Source organism: Gekko japonicus, unplaced genomic scaffold, assembly GCF_001447785.1.
Source record: "Gekko japonicus isolate JY-2015 unplaced genomic scaffold, Gekko_japonicus_V1.1 scaffold1109, whole genome shotgun sequence".
Classification (NCBI taxonomy): Eukaryota; Metazoa; Chordata; class Lepidosauria; order Squamata; family Gekkonidae; genus Gekko; species Gekko japonicus.
Genome location: NW_015169205.1, coordinates 453,678 through 473,467, shown reverse-complemented (window position 1 = coordinate 473,467; position 19,790 = coordinate 453,678). Strand labels below are relative to the sequence as shown.

General features: G+C 47.3%; 1 protein-coding gene across 1 annotated transcript in view; it reads left to right on the top strand.

Moving 5' to 3' along the window:
* Window positions 1–19,790, top strand: part of WNT7B (wingless-type MMTV integration site family member 7B) — a 131,553-nt gene that overhangs the window by 72,938 nt on the left and 38,825 nt on the right. Inside the window, exon 2 of the mRNA XM_015416353.1 lies at window positions 12,342–12,568. Coding sequence (XP_015271839.1) covers window positions 12,342–12,568 — 227 coding nt within the window. The remainder of the gene's footprint in view (window positions 1–12,341; window positions 12,569–19,790) is intronic.

Genomic DNA, 19,790 nt, shown 5'->3' with positions numbered 1-19,790 from the left:
CATGAATCAAAGCATTTTTTAAAATTGGTTTTTATTCACACTACTTATATCCTGCTTTTCTGCCTGATCAGAATTCCCCATGGTTTTACTTACAAGGATTTTTTTTTTTTAAGTGTTCAAATGTTCTGATAGAAATAGCCAGGGGTCATTTCCTGTGGGAGCGCACGGGAGCGGAGCTCCGGCAGTAAGGAGCCCAGGGGGTGGGCACATGCAACAAGCCCCGCCCCCTGCTCCCAGCAGCCCTCAGTCGGGCCACAAGGAGCAAGAAGCAGCCAGGTAAGTTGCAGAGCTCCCCCCCGGCCCGCCTTCAGGTACAAGATCTCCCTCCTCTGTGAGGGCAGATCTGTGCGTTCCCCTCCCATCCATAGCTGGCAATCCAAAACAGTCCAGTGGAACCTTTAAGACCAAGTTTTATTCAGGTACAAGCTTTCCCTCCTCTGCGAGGGCAGATCTGCATGTCCCCCACCCCCAATAGCTAGCAATCCAAAACAGTCCAGTGGAGCCTGAGCGGTGTGTGTTGCCTTCTGACACACTTCCGGTGATGTCATGGGGTGTGGCATATGCAAATAAGTTATGCTAATGAGCTCCTGCACCTCTTTTTCTACGAAATGACCCCTGGAAATAACTCACATAGGAAACAGGGCTGTACGGTAACAAAAAGGTTCAGATAGAAGCTTACAGTAAAAGTTTAGGGGGACTGTGGACTGAACCACTGTGTTCCTAGAAGTAGGTTCCTACTATGTACTTTTTGCATCGTTTCATGCAACATGCTAATGCTGAGGTTTTGCTTCACCTCTGTTCCAGATTTCTGCAGGTTAAAGTCGTATTCCATTCTCCCATTGGGTCGGTCGTATTGACTTAGTATGTGTCATCTGCCTTGAGTCCCAAAGAGAAAGGTGGATTATAAATAATGTCAATAAAATAAGTAAAATTGTCAGGGTGGAACTACATATTACCAAGGCATATGCCGAGTTGTTGGTTAACAGTAATGGGGGGGGGGGCACAAGCAGAAAGAATGAGCAGGTTGGGAAGGAGTGCTTAATTCCCCCCACACACACCTCTCAGCATTTCCCCACAACTAGTGTTCCCTCTAAGCTGAGTTAGTGTGAGCTAGCTCACAGTCTTTTAGCCTCTGGCTCGCACATTTTTGTCTCAGCTCAGGAAGGATGGCTCCAGAGCAAACTAATTTATGCAGTAGCCAAATCGTTCGCTCACAGCTTTAATGCCAGTAGCCCACAAAGTAGAAATTTTGCTCACAACACAGCTTAGAGGGAGCATTGCCCACAACCCCTCTCCCCAGTCTCCCCCTTCTTTCTGGTCTTGGTGTTGGGCTGGGGAAAACAGGGGGAAATGCCTGGGAGAGGAGGAAGAATCAGCCCCTGGGTGAGGAGTTAAGCACTTCTCCATGCCTCATGAGTCTGGGCCTCAAATGCCTCCCCAACACCAGCTGCTACATGTAGGGCTGCCAGCTGCTCTGGGTTGGGATAGACTTGGAGATTTGGGGGGGTGGATCCTGGGAAGGGTGGGGTTTGGGGAGGGGCAGGACCTCAGCAAGGTGTAAATGCCACACAGTCCACCCTCCAAAGCAGCCGCTTTCTGCAGGCTGTCTGGAGATCCTGGCTGTTTGGAGGTCAATTGTAATAGCAGGAGATCTCCAGGTGCCACCTGGAGCTTGGCAATCCTGGTTCCAAGTCAGACCTCGGCTTGGGACCCCTCCTCCTTGCTCAGCCACCTCTGAGGGCCTCTGTCCTCAAGGCCACATCTTTCTGAATGCCCTGGCCAGCGGAATCCTCCCCTTCATCTGGGTCTCCAAGGCTTTGGTCTGTTTCCCCTCACATTAACAGCTGCTTTCAGACACCAGGACAAACTCTAATTAAGCAGAGTTTTGCCAGCACTGGGCTTTTCTCCTGTGTCTAGTCCTGCTTGTGGGGGGGGGGGCTTGTCTCCACACACACACCCACTCCTCTAATGGGTGGAGCTGGATGGGAAATACAATCAAGTTTCGGTTGGTCATGATGTCCGTATGCAGGCATCTTAGCAAACTGTTGTTGTCTCCCCTCCCCCCTGGATTTAAGGGAAGTTTAGGATCTTGGTGAAGTGTGTGTGTGGGGGTGGTGGCATCCACCTTGGAACCTCGTGCTCAGCAAACCAGAGCTTAACCAGACCAGAGTCTGGTCTTCTATCCAGCTGCACATTCTAGAGCAGGTGCCGGGGAAACATTGTGGCCCAGCAAAGCAGTTGGGATTGGGGCCAGTGCTGACACAAATGGCCTTTGGGACTGCTTGGATTATTTACCTGGTGGTGGTGCTGGGAAAGTGCCATCAATTCACAGGCTGCGGTCACATGGAACATTAGCCACGCAAGAGAGACAGAAGACAGGCGGATTTTGCGGGCGCGATCTCACCGGCACATCTGGGAAGCGTAGCGCTTCTGTGGCACAACCGAGGCTTCCCGCCGAAAACACACAGCAAAAAACTAGTACCTCGGAGGTACTAGTTTCCGGAAACTGCAGGGCAAGGGCGGGCGTCTGATCGCGTTTCCGGTGGCATCCGGCGCCCGCCCATGTCCCCTTGTGAAAAAGGTTTTTTTTCCCCAAGTCTCCGTGGATGCGCACACACACACAACGGAGCATGCGCATTTGTCGTGTACACACACAAAAAAAGAAAACCAGTTTGCCGCACCGCGCGCTTCTTCGTTGCGCACAGGCGTGTCCTGTGATCTGCACCTCTCCCTACCTATGGAACCTCCACGGTACCTCCACAGGAGGTCTGATCGCTTAACCGCACGTTAGTTTGCCCCGGGGCAAACATCCACGCCCCCCCCCCCCCCCCCGCAGTTTCCTGCCCGTGTGACCGGAGCCACAGTTGACTTTATGGCCACACGGTAGGTTTTTCAAAGCAAGAGACGTTCAGAGGTGGTCTGCCATTGCCTGCCTCTGCGTGGTGACCCGGGTATTCCGTGGTGGTCTCTCATCCAAATACTGGCTGGGGCCGACCCTGCTAAGCTTCCGAGATCTGACGAGATCGGGCTAGCCTGGGCTATCCAGGTCAGGGCTGGATGATTTATCTAAGGTGTGGTAAATATCATTTCAAAAGAGAAATTGCTTCCTGTAGCCAGTTTTTAGGCACACATTTAGATCAATAGCTTGCTGTAGGACAACAGGTTACATAAGGGAGTTAGGATGGAATTTTGCAGCTTTCACACGGCATTTCACAGTTGATCCTTATGTAGGTATATTACTAATTTTGCTCAAATGTTATGTTGCTTGGCACAGCAAATTCAATAGGGCAGGGTTATAATCCTTTAGGAACAAAGTCCTGTTATCATGTGTCAAACTGTATATTTCTTAACTCCAAATAGCTAATGAAACTTGGCTCCCTCAAGGCTACCAGCAAACTTCTTGGTATCTCCAGGACTTCTAGATTCGAATGGGGCACCAGGACTTCTACTGTGTGGGCAGCTAATTGCCTTGCTGACTGGGAAGGGCTAAGGGGTCAACTATTTAAGAGGCTTCCCATCCTTCTCACCCAAGTTCAAGGTTCCGAATCTGTCAATCAAGATTAGCCAACTAGTCCTAGTTGCACTAGTGTCTGGGAGACCCAGGTTCGAATTCCTGCTCTGCCATTGAAGGTCATGGAATAATCTGTAAAAATTCACTGTAAACTCACTGGGTAAGCTGTAAAAATCACAGCTACCACACACTGAGGTGATTGTGTGACAGAGCCCCTTTAATTCCTATCACTTCTCTCTACCAAGCATATGTTTTTGTTTACTTCTCAAGAGAAAGTTCTCAAGAAATAAACTTGCTCCTTCCAATGTACCTCAGAAATGATTTCCACTGCAAAAGGCACACGAGTTGGAGATCTGCCCCAGAGTCAGAACCACAACTGGGATGGCCCCACCACAGGGCCTTATGGAGCGGCCTGACTTGATTTCCATTTCATCATGCTGCGTGCCAACAATGATTTCTTGAAGCCTGAAGTGGAAAACAAAATTGAAAGCATAAAAACATATGCAGATGAAATCCTGAGCGGGAAAAGCTTTTGCCAGCTCTCGGCAACTTATGTATGCTCAAAAATATTTACTTAGGAATTCTTAATTAAATAAACCATCCAGTAGTGATATCCTATTTCAGATGTGTCACTGTATCACCACAAAATATGCTGCCGGTTCTTTTTCACAAAGATTCCATTATAGGGCTTTTTATCGGACACTATGAAGTCAATTTTCAGTGCCTTGTGAAGGGATTTGGGCTGAATGTGTGTGAAGGGATTTGGGATTTCTGCTACTGGGGCGTACGTCATGATTCTTCACTCCATGGCCCTGTCCACACGAGAGGATTAGGGCCGGGCGAGGGACGGAACGGGGGCGGAGCAAACGGGCGCGATCCCACTGCAACATCTGGGAAGCATACCGTGTCTGTCCCCGATCCGGCCCTTCCAGCAATGATCCACACCAAAAAAGAACCACCTACCGAGGTGGTTCTTTTTGAACGGCCGCAGCAACGCTGGCCATGGGATCGCTAGCACGTTCTTTCGCCGGCGCATCCCCGGCTCCTTGCCGAACTGCGCATGCTCCGACATGCACAGTTCAGCAGACTCCCGTGCTTTTCTCCCCGTCTCCCCGGCATCTGGTCGTGCCGGGGAGCAAATGCACAGCGGCTCAGGGGATCTGTATGATCCTGCCGCCGCGTGCCTATTTAGGTGCGGCTTTTTAAAAGCCGCACTTTGGCCGTCCCTTCTTCCCCCGTGTGGCAGGGGCCCATGCCTAGTATAAATTCTTCATCCTTGGAGACTGAAGGTGTTGACTTGTAGTGGTAACACCCCAGTAATCCAACAATAGCCCCTGTATATGCAGATTTTGAAGACAGACAAGAATTCTGGTTTGGGAAACTATTTGGGCTGGTTTACATGATACAAATCCCTCATGGCCTTCACGAGTCCCTTGTGCCACGCATTTGCCAGGACTTATGCCCCTCTGAGGTTTGGAGAGGCCATGTTGTGATCATGACTGTTGAAAAGTACTGCGAGGTAATGGCGGATACATTACAACTGTGGAGCGCCTTCATAGGGTTGCCAACCTCCTGGGGTTACATCAGATCTCCAGGTGACAGAGACCGGTGCATCTGGAGACCACTTTGGAAGGTGGTCTCTATTGTATTGTACCTTATTGAAGTCCCTCCCCTCCCCAAACCCCACCCTCCTCAGGCTCCACCCCCAAAACCTTCAGGTATTTCCCAACCCGGAGCTGGTGTTCCTATGCCTTCCCCCTCCCCCAGCTATTTTTGTAAACTGAAATACCCCCAAGGAGCTACACTCTGCTCTGTCCAGAAACTTACATGGAACCATCATTACATGCCAGTTTCTCACTGAAGTGAACAGCAGCTCCCCTGGGCCATTTCCTCTCTCTCTCTCTCTCTCTCTGTGTGTGTGTGTGTGAGAGAGAGAGAGAGCGAGAGAGAGAGAGAGCGAGAGAGAGAGAGAGCGAGAGAGAGAGAGAGCGAGAGAGAGAGAGAGCGAGAGAGAGAGAGAGCGAGAGAGAGAGAGAGCGAGAGAGAGAGAGAGAGAGAGGCTGAATCCCCTTCTCCATGTGTGCTGTAGCTGCAATTGAGCGACAATCTGACATCTCTAAGGCCGAGTTCAGACTGGCAGTTTGGCCTGATATAGGCAGGTTTCAGAAACGTTCCACTAATGGATTAAAGGGGCCGTTCACACAGGCACATCTGTCCAGCATTCCCCAGCTGCACTCAACCCATCTCATAACACTTCCCTCCTGAGTTTAAAAGATACCAGGTGAAAGTGGTATCAAACCCTGGAAAGCGCGCTTATCCCGCGTCCATCCTGCTTCCCAGAAGTGTGAACGTGAAAAGCCGTGATCTGGTAGGGATGCGCTTATGCTCATCAGCGCATAAGTGCACACAACCGAATTACCAGAAAAAGCCGCCAGACCAACAGTGTGAACGCTCCCTTGCACCTCAAACCCCCTACTCTGAGAGGCTATGCCCATGCCTTTTAAGCGAGGTTGAATTGGTAGAGCATATGTTCTTCAGCTGTCCATTTTACAGGAAGGCTCATCTTAAAAACAGGATTGAGTAGACGCGGGGGGAATCAGGCAAAGCTGTGGGGCAAAATGTGGCCACGCAGCACATGGTATGAAATTGACACGTACGAAAGTGGATTGAAAGTGGATTATTTAGTGTGTGCGATCACAGGCCAAGGCTGCACTCACACACACTAAATAATCCACTTTCAATCCACTTTTCAGTGCACTGGATTTTACTGTGTGAACTGGCAAAAATCCAGTTAGAAAATGGATTGAAAGTGGATTGAAAGTGGATTATTTAGTGTATGTGATCACAGCCTAATAACAGTCCCATCCTATGCAGTGTTACCCACTCTAAACCCACTGATTTTAATTAGTTTTGACTTGAGTGATTCCTGATTGCCAGGAGCGAAGCTTGTGAGGCAGAAGTCACTCCTTGGAGAACTGAGCAGCCTTTATCAGCTACTCATTCCTATTGAGTCACAGAGCATGGCCATACACATTCAACCCTGAAGAGCATGGGCTGGAGTGTTTTTGCAGTGCAATGGGGTCACATGCCATGCCATGGCATTCAGGGTTTCCTGTGATTAAAAAAAAACCCACCAAGGATATTGCACCATAAAAAAAATTAAACGAACAGCAGTGCCAAAAATATAGCATGTTAATCTGTTCTTAGCTGTTACAAAGAAAAACACTCTCAAATTCTAGTACAGACGTAGTGCAGTCTGCCAAGACCCAAAAGTGCAACGGATCCTGTTAGAATGTGTGACAAATGAAATGAGGAAGCCCACAAGGAACAGCTTAAGAAGAAGCCTGAAATTCTGCCGGGCATATTTATTTAATACAGAATTATCCAAACCTCGGCCTCATGACTCAGCATTTCTGCTGGCCGTAAATTGCAGCAATGATTTAGGAGCTAAAAATGGAGCTGGAGGGTGGATCGGAAAGAAGGTTGTGCAGCGGGGAGATGAAAAAGGTGACTTTTTCTGGAACGCTTTTTTTAATTAAAAAAAAGATGGAATACTGCAGATTTTTATATCTGTATCTGATATCAATTTCCAAATCAAGAAACTGTTGACTCATTTAATACGAACGTTGGGAGCGTGTCTGGGGTTCCCAAGGCAGCTCACCACAGGCATGCAGCCAAGTTAAAGTAAGTTAAGGCAATTTCAGTGCCGTCCTGAATGGGGCTGACTTCAGTGGACTTTGAAGGGTGTAAGAAGCATAGGCACACTAGGAAAGAAAGTTCTACCAGGAATCCTGGACAATTTTACTTTATCTCACAGGCAAGATGCTTTCATTGATATGGGGGCTTGAGAAGATTGATATGGGAGGAAAATGTCCTGGAGGAGGAAAAGGGGGGAGAAGAAGAAGAAGAAGAAGAAGAAGAAGAAGAAGAAGAAGAGTTGGATTTATACCCTGCCCTTTATTCAGAGTCTCAGAGCAACTTACAACCTCCTTCCCTTCCTCTCCTCACAACAGACACCCTGTGAGTTAGGTGGGGCTGAGAGAGCTCTGAGAGAATTACTCTTGAGAGAACATCTCTGAGAGCACTGTGACTGGCCTAAGGTCACCCAGCAGGCTTCATGTGGAGGAGTGAGGAATCAAACCCAGTTCTCCAGATTAGAGTCCACCACTCTTAACCACTACAAACAAACTGGCTCTCCAGGTACTGTGAGTGAACCCTAAATGGGCTTTAAAGGTCAAAGCCAGTTTTTTGAATTGGGCATGGAAGTAAGTTGGAAGCCAGTGTAACTGTAACAGAATAGGTTGCCAACTTTGTCTTGGGATGTTCTTGGAGATTTGGGGGCAGTACTTGGGGAGAAAGAAGGCAAAACATGGATGTGATGCGATAGAGTTCCCCTTCCAAAGCTGCCATTTTCTTCAGGGGAACTGATCTCTGTAGTCTGGAAATCAGTTGTTTTTCCAGGAGAACTCCAGGCCTCACCTGGAGGTTGGCAAACTGGTTCCAGTAAGAATTTTGGATAACAGTGCTTTGAACTAGTTTAAGTTTCTGAACCATCTTCAAGGGCAGCCCCAAACACGGTACATTGCAGTAGCCTAGTTGGGATGTTATCAGGGCACGTGTGTCTTTGACTAGATTTGCTGTCTTCAGGAATGACTGCAGCTGGTGAACCAGCCTCAGCTCGAAAAGGCATTTCCCCTCACTCTCCTGCCTCCTTCGTCTTCATGGATTGTGAGGCATTCATCTGTATTGCTTTTGTGTCCTTAAGGCAAGCATAACCCCATCTGGAACAGGCTGTATGCCCAGGGCCACACTGGATTTCGTTCTGGCTCACATCACTGCTGTTTTATCAAGATTAAGTTTCATTTAGGGCCAATCTACACTTTACAATCTCCACATGACAGACAGGTGGACTGTGAATATAAAGGTGCCTAGATATGAGCATGGGGTAGAGGGCAGAAGCCTTCTCTCTGCATTAATATGTCAGTTTATTTAATTTGGAACATAACCAGGACATTTCAGTTAAAACAATTTTAAGAGTACAATTGTTAGGATTTAAAACATATATAAAACATTCTCTCTGCATTAGTTTATTCCTTTATTGCTCTGGAAGTTGTCTTTTGTCGTTTGTTTCATTCCTTCTCAACTGCAGGAGATTATCTATAACCATTTCCCTGTGTGCTTTACTATGCACTACCCCCCCCCCAAAAAAAAAGCACTTATAATGCATAATGTTTGCTTCAGGATTCTTTCTGTGGAGTGTTTTACCGATGCACACATGTACTGCTGACTCTGAGCATTAGCAAAACACCACAAAATAATCTTGATGCAGTCAGTTGTGATCACATGGATTGCTGTCATGCAGTGTTTTACCAATGCACCATGTGCACTGACATAACTGCGTGTACACCACATTCTGTAAAGAATCTGGGAAATTAAAAAAAAGAAAACAGCTGAGAATTCCTAGTGCACCAGTTCCAGTTCAGAAGCTTCTTCAAGTAATTTGGAACACTAAAATTGAACATCCACATGTCCCTGGATATCGCACTACAGAAGTCACTTGCAATGGGATTGGATTGTCCACCAAGATAGTATGGTTGTAAATGATGGAGACAGTGCAATATCTGGTGATGCGTTTATATAATCCAGGGGAAAAAACCTTTGATAAGGAGAATTTTGGCAGTCTCTCCAATTGTCAAGGCCTCACACTAATCTGCTGTACTCAGCAGGGCCCTGATTCCCTTGGCCAAAGTTTGCTTTTGCCTCATCCATTCTTGCAAAGAAAGGATTTACTATTATGATGGCTGAATGCCTTTCCGATCTGCCGTTTCTAAGCACAGTCATACAAGAGTGGAAGGAACTGATGGCCTCGATCCTTTTCAGTCAGGATTTATGAGACAGAAACTTCCTTGGTCAACCTGTTGGGTGATCTACACCATTCTAGTGTGGGCTGATTCACAAAGTCCACATGGTGAATGTGTGGCCCCCTTAAGGACTTTGGATCAGATGCATGCCTGGAGTTCCATGCTGGGAAGTCAGTTCCCAGGTGCACAGGGGCTGATTTGGGTCAGAACCCTGGGATGCCATCTGCAAACTCAGACACATCATTGTGGCTTCTAGGAATCACCACATCCAGGAAGAAAAGCCAGGCGAGCAAGCAGCAGAGAGAGAGCAGCTCATAGATGCCATTGCCGCTCTGTTGCTTACCCACATGGCTGCCACCGCCAATGCCTTTGAGAAGCCTGCTGCCCAGAGGGATAGGGACAGGCCAGTCAGCAGCAGTGCCCTGTGGAGTGGGGGAATGGACAGTGTATTCATGATGATCCCCCGCCCCCATACCAGGAGCTCCCCCCCCCAGCAGGCTGCTGGTGATCATGGGAGCAGACCGACCATCTTGCCCACGCTCTAAGGAGCAAGATGTTACCATGAATTATGACCAGAAACAAAGAGAGCTGCGGTTGTCTAAAGTCAGGTGGTTGAGCTCACATCTTGGGAAAGCCTTTGTGCTTCTATTTTTTTTTTTAACCATTTGCATCTTGAGCAAACTGAACGTAGCATTACTGGGCCAAACAAAAGCCAAGCCCCAGCTCTGTTTGAATGACGGCTGCCTCCCCTGCTGCAGCACATCTCTCAGGGCTCTGCCTTGCCTGAATCTCTGCATTCCACTGCGGTTTAGTGCATGAGACATCTTGAAGTGTGCTCCGTTGGCATTCATTGTTAAGAGAGTCGATGGGCAAATATTATTTTTGTACTAAGTTAGTCACCTAGGCAGGCATTGCAGTAATGCTTTGGAATCCGATCTGATTGTTATCAAAGATTAACATTTATTTTCCTGCTAATCTCTGAAATTATGCCCAGGGATCAGAGCTGGAGGCGTTATCTGGGACAGCAAGCTAGCTCTAGGTTAGAGGCTGACCTATGAACCGGAGGAGTCTTGGGTTGCCATTGTCCAGGTGGTGGTGGGGGGCTGGAGATCTCCCAGAAATACAGCTGATCTCCAGATGACACAGAATCATAGGATCATAGAGTCAGAAAGGACCTTCAGGGTCATCTAGTCCAGCCCCCTGCACAATGCAGGGAATTCACAAATACCTCCCCCCCACCCCCAGTCTAGTGTTCCCTCTAAGATGAGTTAGTGTGAGCTAGCTCACAGTTTTTTAGCCTCTGGCTCACACATTTTTGTCTTCGCTCAGGAAGGATGGCTCCAGAGCAAACTAATTTAGGCAGTAGCCAAATCGCCTGCTCACAACGCCTGTTCCACTGAGGAACTGCTCTAACTGTCAGGAAGTTCTTCCTAATGTTTAGCCAAAAACTCTTCTGATTTCATTTCAACCTGTTGGTCCTGGTCCGACCTTCTGGGGCAACAGAAAACAACTCCGCACCATCCTCTATATGACAGCCCTTCAAGCACTTGAAGATGGTTATCATGTCATCTCTCAGTCGTCTCCTCTCCAGGCTAAACACACCCAGCTTCTTCAAAACCATTCTTTCTAGGACTTGGTCTCCATACCCCTCCTCACCATCTTCGTTGCCCTCCTCTGGACACATTTCAGCTTGTCCATACATACATCACTTATTTATTTAAAACATTTATTCAACTTCTTCTGGAGAAAATGGCTGCTTGGGGAGGTGGCCTGCATGGCTTTACCCTCTCCCTAAACCCCACTCTCCCAGGCCCCACCCTAAAATCTCCTGGTATTTCCAGACCTGGAGTTGGCAACCCTAGTAGAAGTCCCCATTTCAGACCCTCATCTACGCCATGAACTTTCTGGTGGCTTCAGGCAAACGAGTGAGCTCTGCCCTGGCCAGGGTTCCTTTGGGTTCAGACCTACAATCTCAAGGGCCTATAAAGGGAAGACATGAGAGTCTGTGGCTCAGTGGTAGAGCATCTGCTTGGTATGCAGAAGGTCCCAGGTTCAATCCCCGGCCTCTCCAGTGAGAAGATCTGGTGGCAGGTGATGTGAAAGACCTCTGCCTGAGACCTTGGAGAGCTGCTGCCAGTATGAGTAGACAATACTGACATTGATGGACTGATGGTCTGATTCGTGTGGTTGTGTGAAGGTGTGGCCCAGATCCCACTGCAGCCAACAACAAGGCTCCCAAGTTTTTGACCTGGACTGCAACCTCCAATTTGTTCATTGTTGAGCTGTATGCAAAAGCTTGGACAAAAAATTACAAACGCTTCCATTCCAGCGATGGCAAAATGTGCCTTTTACACGCTCTGCGTGTTTAAGGTATTTTTTTGAGAAATGTTCCAAACCATTTCCCAGAACTGAAAAAAACCCCAACCTGACTCCAACATGCATGCTCCCCGGCTCCTATTAATCATTCAGCAACTCATGTGTAGAATAATGACTGCAAATGTCGGTCAAATGGCCATTCTCTGCTCTCTCTCTTTTTTAACCTTGTGGTTTAAAACTAGAAGGGGATGTCCTGGCTTGAAAGCGTTCTCCGTCAAGGTGGAGTTAATCTTCCTTTAACTCAACGTAGACTTTGACCATTATCTCCAAAATCCCCCCCAAAAAACCTTTAATGTTTGTTCCCTCACTTCCTGGTTTGATGGTAGACAGAGGCCAGACGTGCCAGCCTTCTGTAAAAGGGATTGCACATGTGGTGACTCTGGGCCGAGTGAAACCGGGCATTACCGAAAGTCATGCAAGGTTTCCAGCCCAATTGCCAGACCAAAGAGGTTGGGATAAGTGTCTGTAATTACAGGCCCTCCTTCCAACCCTTTTGCTTGTGGCCCGTTGCCTTGTCCAGCATGGTATGCTATCAAGGAAATGGAATTAATGGCCTCCATTAGCTCTAACGCTTCTTTCCTGCTTCTCTGCAGAGCTTTGTCGTCTGTGGTGGCTTTAGGAGCAAACATCATTTGCAACAAAATCCCCGGGTTGGCTCCTCGGCAGCGAGCGATCTGCCAGAGCCGTCCTGATGCCATCATAGTGATCGGAGAAGGGGCCCAGATGGGAATCAATGAATGCCAGTACCAGTTCCGATATGGCAGGTGGAACTGCTCAGCGCTGGGAGAGAAGACAGTCTTCGGACAAGAGCTCCGAGTAGGTAAGAGATTCCTTAACCTAGAATCGAGTACAAACAGCTACGACCGTTTGCCTTTTGGCCTGTCCCAGAGTCATGGACGTATAACATCTGCTCCTGTGGCAGCTAGTCGCATTGTGTGCACAACTAGGGTTGCCAGCCTCCAGGTGGGACCTGGAGATCTCCTGCTTTTGCAGCTGATCTCCAGACTACAAAGATTAGTTCCCCCGGGGAAAAATGGCTGCTTTGGAGGGTGGGTTCTATGGCATCGTACCATGTTGAGGTCCCTCCCCTCCCCAACCCCCTCCCTCTCCAAGTTTCGTGCCCCAAATCTCCAGGTATTTTCTAACCCAGATCTGGCAACCTTAGTTCCAGTTAGAATAACTGAAGTTCTGTTTCTTTTTTCTCATCAGTTGTAACTTGATTCACTCCTGCAATGCAAGGAATAGCTCCCTGAGAATGTATTTCTTCTTATGGACTCCCATAAGCAATTTTTATTGAGCCAAATATCAACATAATATATCTAAGCAGATATGTTTATTTTAAAACAATGGATTAAAACATGGATGATGAACTGTATGTTGAAATATGAATTCAGTACAAAACCACTGCATATTTATAGATACATCATGTCCCTGCTTCTCTAGACCTGAGATTCCTTCGTTCTCAAGCTTCTTTAATGACTTCATTGTGATGAAGTCAAATTGCATGAATTCTTTGGAATACCAGGAAATAATACGTTGTCACAGAATAATGTCACGCGCTGTAGGCCAGTAATGGTATTTGCACAGGTGTAAAACAGAAACCCAGTAATATCTAATTTGCTTGCATTTACATGGAAGGATATCCCACTGGCCATCTGTAGATTTATCTCAGAATTTCCCCTCCTCTCGCCATGGGATCTTCCATGAGTGGTCTTCAAGTTTTCCAGTCCCAGACCCCCTTCTTTAATGCCCATGTGCCAGCAGAATCAGGTGTCAGTAAAAGAAGGAGCCAGAAGGATGACTTCACCTCTGTCAAAGCCAGGACTGTAGCCCACAGCCCAAGACGGGTTTGCCAGCTCTGGGTTGGGAAATACCTGGAGATTTTGGGGGTAGATCCTGAGGAGGGGAGGGAGCTCAGAAGGATATAATGCCACAGAGTCCACCCTCCAAAGTGGCCTTTTTCTCCGGGGGATGATCTGGGTTATCAGGAGATCGATCATAATAGCAGGAGATCTCCAGGCGCCACCTGGAGGTTGGCAACCCTCAGCCCAAAGGAGATAGGGCCAGGAAAAGCAAGCTGAGCACATGGATGTGTCCCTTAGTGAGGGACAAGGCAGCACAGGCAGATTCAGAGACACTCCTCCCCGGAATATATCCAGCACCAAAGGTATCTTTTTCAAAAGCACACGCAGAGTGGAAGATAATCGTTCTAGTTATAAAAATGTTCATCTCCGGCCCTCCATCCTTCTAGCCCTTAGCAGCTCCATCTTTTGACTGCAGCTCTGTCTGCCTTTTCCAGCGTGAGTGGGCTGGGAGAAAAACATGAGCCAATACTAAAAATGTCTAATTTGCATTTAACGTTTAGGCTTTGGGAGGGTAAGTTCAGTTTCAGCAGGGAAATAATCAGCAAATTTATTTAAAAGATTACATTTTATGCCAGTTTATTTGTGTGCCTCAGTAAAAATTTCTAGATTTAAACAATTAGCAATTTTTTTAGCATCACTACGAACTCTATGTAACAGTAAATCACGGAACTATAGAGAGAGTGTTAGGAAAGCACTAACTTAGATGCTTGTTTTGGACTTTTGCTTGATCTGTCATTTGCAGGCAAAATGACAATAATTAAAGGAATGGCTTTGAAATTATTAGCCTAACTCCAGGGTGAAACATCTGCCACAAAAGGGGTTCGTTTCCTTCCACAGCAGAGGGAAAATAGGGCTTTTCTTCTGGAGACTGGAACAGTTGGAAGGCAGGTAGGACATAATGGAGTCATGCACTGAGCAGTTTGTAATCTAAAACACCATACCCTTATATTAGGGATGGGCACGAACCGTGAAAATGTGGTTTAATTCATGGTTTGTGGCATACCCAGTTTGCGAACCATGAACTGTCATAAACTTTTAGGGATCAAATGAACTAGTTTGGTTCGTGAGGTTCATGACTGGGTAGAAGATTGGCTGGTGGTTATTTTGACAGGTGAGGGTTCAGGAGGTTCAAGAGTGCAGAGTATGTATCCTGTGCAAACTAGAGACATCAAAGTTGCAGGAGACCTCCCCTAGACGCTCCTCTACATGTCCTCCAAGTTCCGACCCCCATTGTTTTGAAGTTCTGTAAACATTTAGATTGAGCGGAGACAGTCTGCCTGTAAATCTATCCATTCATGAACTGGCATGAACCTCCACGAGGAGCTTGAAAGTTTATGCTAGTTGACCGGCTACGAACTTAACTTCATGAACCACAAACCGGCCAAAACTTGTCATGAGTTTTAGTTCATGACCTGGTTTGTGCCCATCCCTACCCATTACATATTATATTTGTCTGTCTCTCTTGCTTCTGTTTCCTCTACAAAAAGCGCTTCTGCTAGGGTCACTTGACCCCAGCACTTTTGGGTTTCATTGGCTTCAGTGAGAGATAATCCTAAACAAAGCTAGTCAGAAGTAAGTTTAATTTTATTCAGCAGGGTTTACTCCCATGAATATGCTCTTAAGATTGCAGGCTAATTCTCCTCCACCGAAATAAACAGGACTTAGATGTGCAAGTTGGATCTTCATTGGACCGTACTCCTAACGTTTCCACTAAACATTTGCTGGAAGCCAATTTTTTTTAAAAAAACAAAACAAAACAAAACTGGGGGGGGTCTTTTCAGAGAAAACATCTGAAATTTTTTGAAAGTCAAAAGACTTTTAAAAAATATGTCAAGTAAAATTTTGGAGGAGCATTCTGAACATCAATAAACTCATAAGAAGCAAACTTCTATATGATATTAAGACCACATTGGCACTATCAAGCAGTTTCTGAATGGCTTTGAATGGTTTATCACACAGCTTGGGGAACACATGAGTTTGGAATGGACTGGAGCTCTAACTAACATGGAAAGTGACCACATTAGCTGGAAGGGGGTCGGTTGTCTTCATATTCAAATAATTATGCTCCCCAAGTGAACAGTTCGCGTCAGCTTTATCTGTGGAAAGAGCTGGGCATATAACAAAATATTCATAAAGTTCATGAACTTGTTCAGTGAACCTGAAGAGCTTCCAGAAACGTCTGATTCTGATTGATGTGGTGTTTGTTGGGTTTTTATGGATTAAACCAAATTCAGACTAAACATGTCAATTTCAGCTGTGTTTTGCTTTGAGACTGGCGGTTCATTTGAAGCCAAAGCAGAAGGTTAATTATAGAGATATGAAACCAGAAGAACAATAATAGATGGGAAAGCAGGATCATGAACACCTTCTGGCGAAGTCAAATGGAATTCATGATTCTCAGATCTGTGTATTTCCAACAAGAAAATGTTACAGAAGAATGATTACAGGATCAAAGCAAGGGACCATCCTGCTTTTGTGATGATGATGGCTTTGCCTTAAGTCAGAGGTCTAGTTCAGTGGCAGAACACATGCTGGACATCTGTTCTAGCTTCCGTATTTGGTTCTAGGTTCAGTCCTCAATATCTCCAGTCACAGAAGAACGGCAAAGAAGACAGGAAGCCTGTCAGGCCAAGAACGGCATTAGCACAGCTGCAGAATAGAAACCCAGTAATACCTATTTTACTTTTAGCCACATGGAAGAATTTCTTACAGACCGACTATTTATTTACCTCAAAAATCTTCCTCACTGCTCCCTCGGATGGTACTGAATAGCAGGATCCTTTCTCATCTCCGGATCTTTCACATCTCATCTGGTTGGCTGTCTGTGTTTATGTTTGGGAAGGGGGTGGCGCCTCAGCCCCCTGCCTCTGTCCTTCCCTGTCTTCACAGTCTGCTGTGCATACAAGCTAATGCCAGAAAAGCAGTTGCCTCTGTGATCCGCGGCAGGGCAGACGCACTGTCTATTGTGGGTACATGTGTCTGGGGGCTGGGCCCCTCCCCTCCCCCATCTGAGCAGCTTGGTCTGCTGTCCTGCCAATAGGTGCAAGCAAAACTTTGTCCTTGCCCCAGATAAGGAAAGAGCTCATGCACAATACAGAATCAGAAACCCATCCCATAGTCTGAGGCGGTACAATGATCGGGGGAAAGTTGGAAGCACTGGGTGTAGAAGTGCCAGTTCGGACGGACCTATTCACTGGTAATATCTGTCAGCTGTTCTGGTGGGATGATGTCCGTCTCAGGCAAACATCTGCTGACTCACTCTATCCTTGCAGCCCTTCCAGGCCCGTAGCCAGGAATTTCTAAGTTGGGGGGCATTTTAATTCTTCGGGGGGTACTAAGGTACTGGCTAAATTAATTAAAGGAAACTCATGGCCCCAGAGAGAAATGCAGTGTAGGGGGAAAGCAAGGAGAAGTGGCAGCACAGGGGGAGTTCGTGGTGGCTGCTGCATCTTGCCAGAGAGTGGGGGGGGCTGGGCTGAAAGGAAGTTGGGGGGCTGGGCAGGAAGTCAGGGGGCCAGGCCCCCAAATGGCCCACTGTAGCTACAGGCCTGAGCCCTTCTTCCTTCCTGGGGAACTGAAAACACACTCCACGGAGACCGCACAAGAAGGTTTCCTATGGTTGCCAAATGTTGGAAATGACTGTAGTACTTTGAGTTGGATCCATAATAATTATCTGCACAGTCCCCCTGCCCAACACACTTTAGGCAGCTGCTTCATGCCCTCTCCTTCTTTTCTCTTCCCTGGTAAAATGTAGAAAAATAAAATGCCAGGCCTGTCCTAAAGTGGCAGCCAGCGAAGTGGGCTGGGATCAGAGGAGGAACTGCTCATCAACAAGCAAAGGGGAGGTGGCGATGTAGCTTTGGTGGACACCCCACACACCTTGGGTAGTATCCAAATCTGCTTTTTCAAGTTGATCTTCCAGGCTATAAGAGCTGGAAACTTTTTAAAATGAGGCACATTGCACTGAACATCTAACTCTGACTCTTTTCTGCGCTTCCATGGTATAGACACAGCTCTTCAAAAATCATAGAATCATAGAACGTTAGAGTGGGAAGGGACCTTGCAGGTCATCTAGTCCCACCCCCTGCACTCTGCAGGCACATAGCCAAAAGATAGCCCTACAACATACCCGAAAGATGGTCGTCCAGCCTCCGCTTGAAAACATCCAGCAAAGGAGCATCCACCACCTCCCGAGGCAGACTGTTCCACTGCTCAACCACTCTTACAGTTAGGAAGTTTCTCCTAATATTTAGCCGGTAACGACTCCCGTGCAATCCGGAGCAAGATAAAACAGAATCATAGAAAAGAGAATAGAATCATACAGGGGTCATTTCATAGAAAAAGAGGTGCAGGCGCTCATTAGCATAATTCATTAGCATAACTTATTTGCATATGTCACACACCCTGACATCACCGGAAGTGTATCAGAAGGCAACACCCACCGCTCAGGCTCCACTGTACTGTTTTGGATTGCTAGCTATCGGGGGTGGGGAGTGTATATCTGTCCTCGCAGAGGAGGGAGAGCTTGTACCTGAATAAGACTTGGTATTAGAGGTGCCACTGGACTGTTTTGGACAAGGGGGCTGGGGGGGCTCTGCAACGTACCTGGCTGCTTCTTGCTCTGACTGAGGGCTGCTGGGAGCAGGGGGTGGGGCTTGTTGCATGTGCCAGCCCCCTGGGCTCTTTACTGCTGGAGCTCCGCTCCTGTGCGCTCCTGCAGGAAATGACCCCTGGAATCATATATCCTGAGGATATAGCTCAGTTAGGAAACTGACTTAGCCAATACACAAAACCTTCTGCCTGCTTTGCTTGTTTTGCTCCTTCCTCCCCCACTGTCATTTTTTTATATTGTCTTCTTATTGTCATTGTTATTTAGTCATTTTTAATGGGTTTTGTTAATGTCAGGTTGATGGTATGTTTATTGTAAAAACATCTGTGGATTTATTCTGAGAGGATTTGCTTTTTTAAATCTTTGTACTTAATCCAATAAATACACTATGGAAGGAGGTGTGGGAAGCACAGAAGACAGGAAGCTGGAAACAATTTGGAAGAGAATAAAGAGGGGGGAAATAGATTATTCATAGGAACACCAAATTTTGCTAGGAAGAAAGAGCTGTAGAAGAAGAGTTCCCTTCCTCTCCCCACAACAGACACCTTGTGAGGTAGGTGGGGCTGAGAAAGTTCTGAGAGAACTGTGACTGGCTCAAGTTCACCCAGCTGGCTGCATGTGGAGTAGTTGGAGGAGTGAGGAATCAAAATCAGTTCTCCTGTTTAGAGTTTCTGGCTCTTAACCACTACACCACACTGGTCTCTGTATTTAGTATATGGGATGCTGTGAAGTGGCACGCAAAAAATTGCACTTATTATTTGAATTTACCATGATCATACTGCTAGTCTGTGCCTGAATCAAGCCTCTCACCTTAATGTTTGAACTGGATGCTGTGCTGAGCAGCTTTGTCCCTGTGCATCTGGTAGGAGTTTCTACAAGATTTTCTACAGAGTGTTCGGGCATTCCTCGAAAAGTGCGATCTGGGCATGGCAATCGCTGCTCTGATCATATCCAAGCTAGATTACTGTAATCCACTATGTGTAGGGCTACCTTTGAAAATGGTCCAGCTTGTTCAAAATGTAATATTGTTGGGCGGCTGTTATGTATGCGGTCCGCCACAAGGCGCCCGCAAGAGAGACTGGAGCTTGGCTCCTCAGGACAATACGACCTCGGATCCTAGTTCCCCCCCCCCAGCTGACCAATGGGCTCCGTGGCGGGAAATTCAAGCCCTCCAATGGAGTGGGAGGCCCGGGGACGGGTGTGTATATAGTTGGCCTTGCAGGGCCGTTGTTGTTCTGTTGTTAAGTACTCAATAAACGTGTGCAACCGCATGTCGGCGTCCGAGTCCTCCATGCGGCGAACCCAGTACTTTTCAGTGGCGACGAAGGTGGGATCCTGCTGGGTCTGGCCTGGCTCGCACCAGCACACGCTAAGCTCCGTTCCTGCAGCACCGTGCTCTGCATCACGCACCAGCTGCACTGCACCGTGCACCACCACAAGGAACCGCAGCACCGCGCTACCGCTACGCCATGGCCTCCTACCGAGGGAATCTGGAGATCTTCGATCCCGCCCAACCCGAACTCTGGAACTCGTGGACCGACCAGCTGACATGCCACCTCGAGTACAAT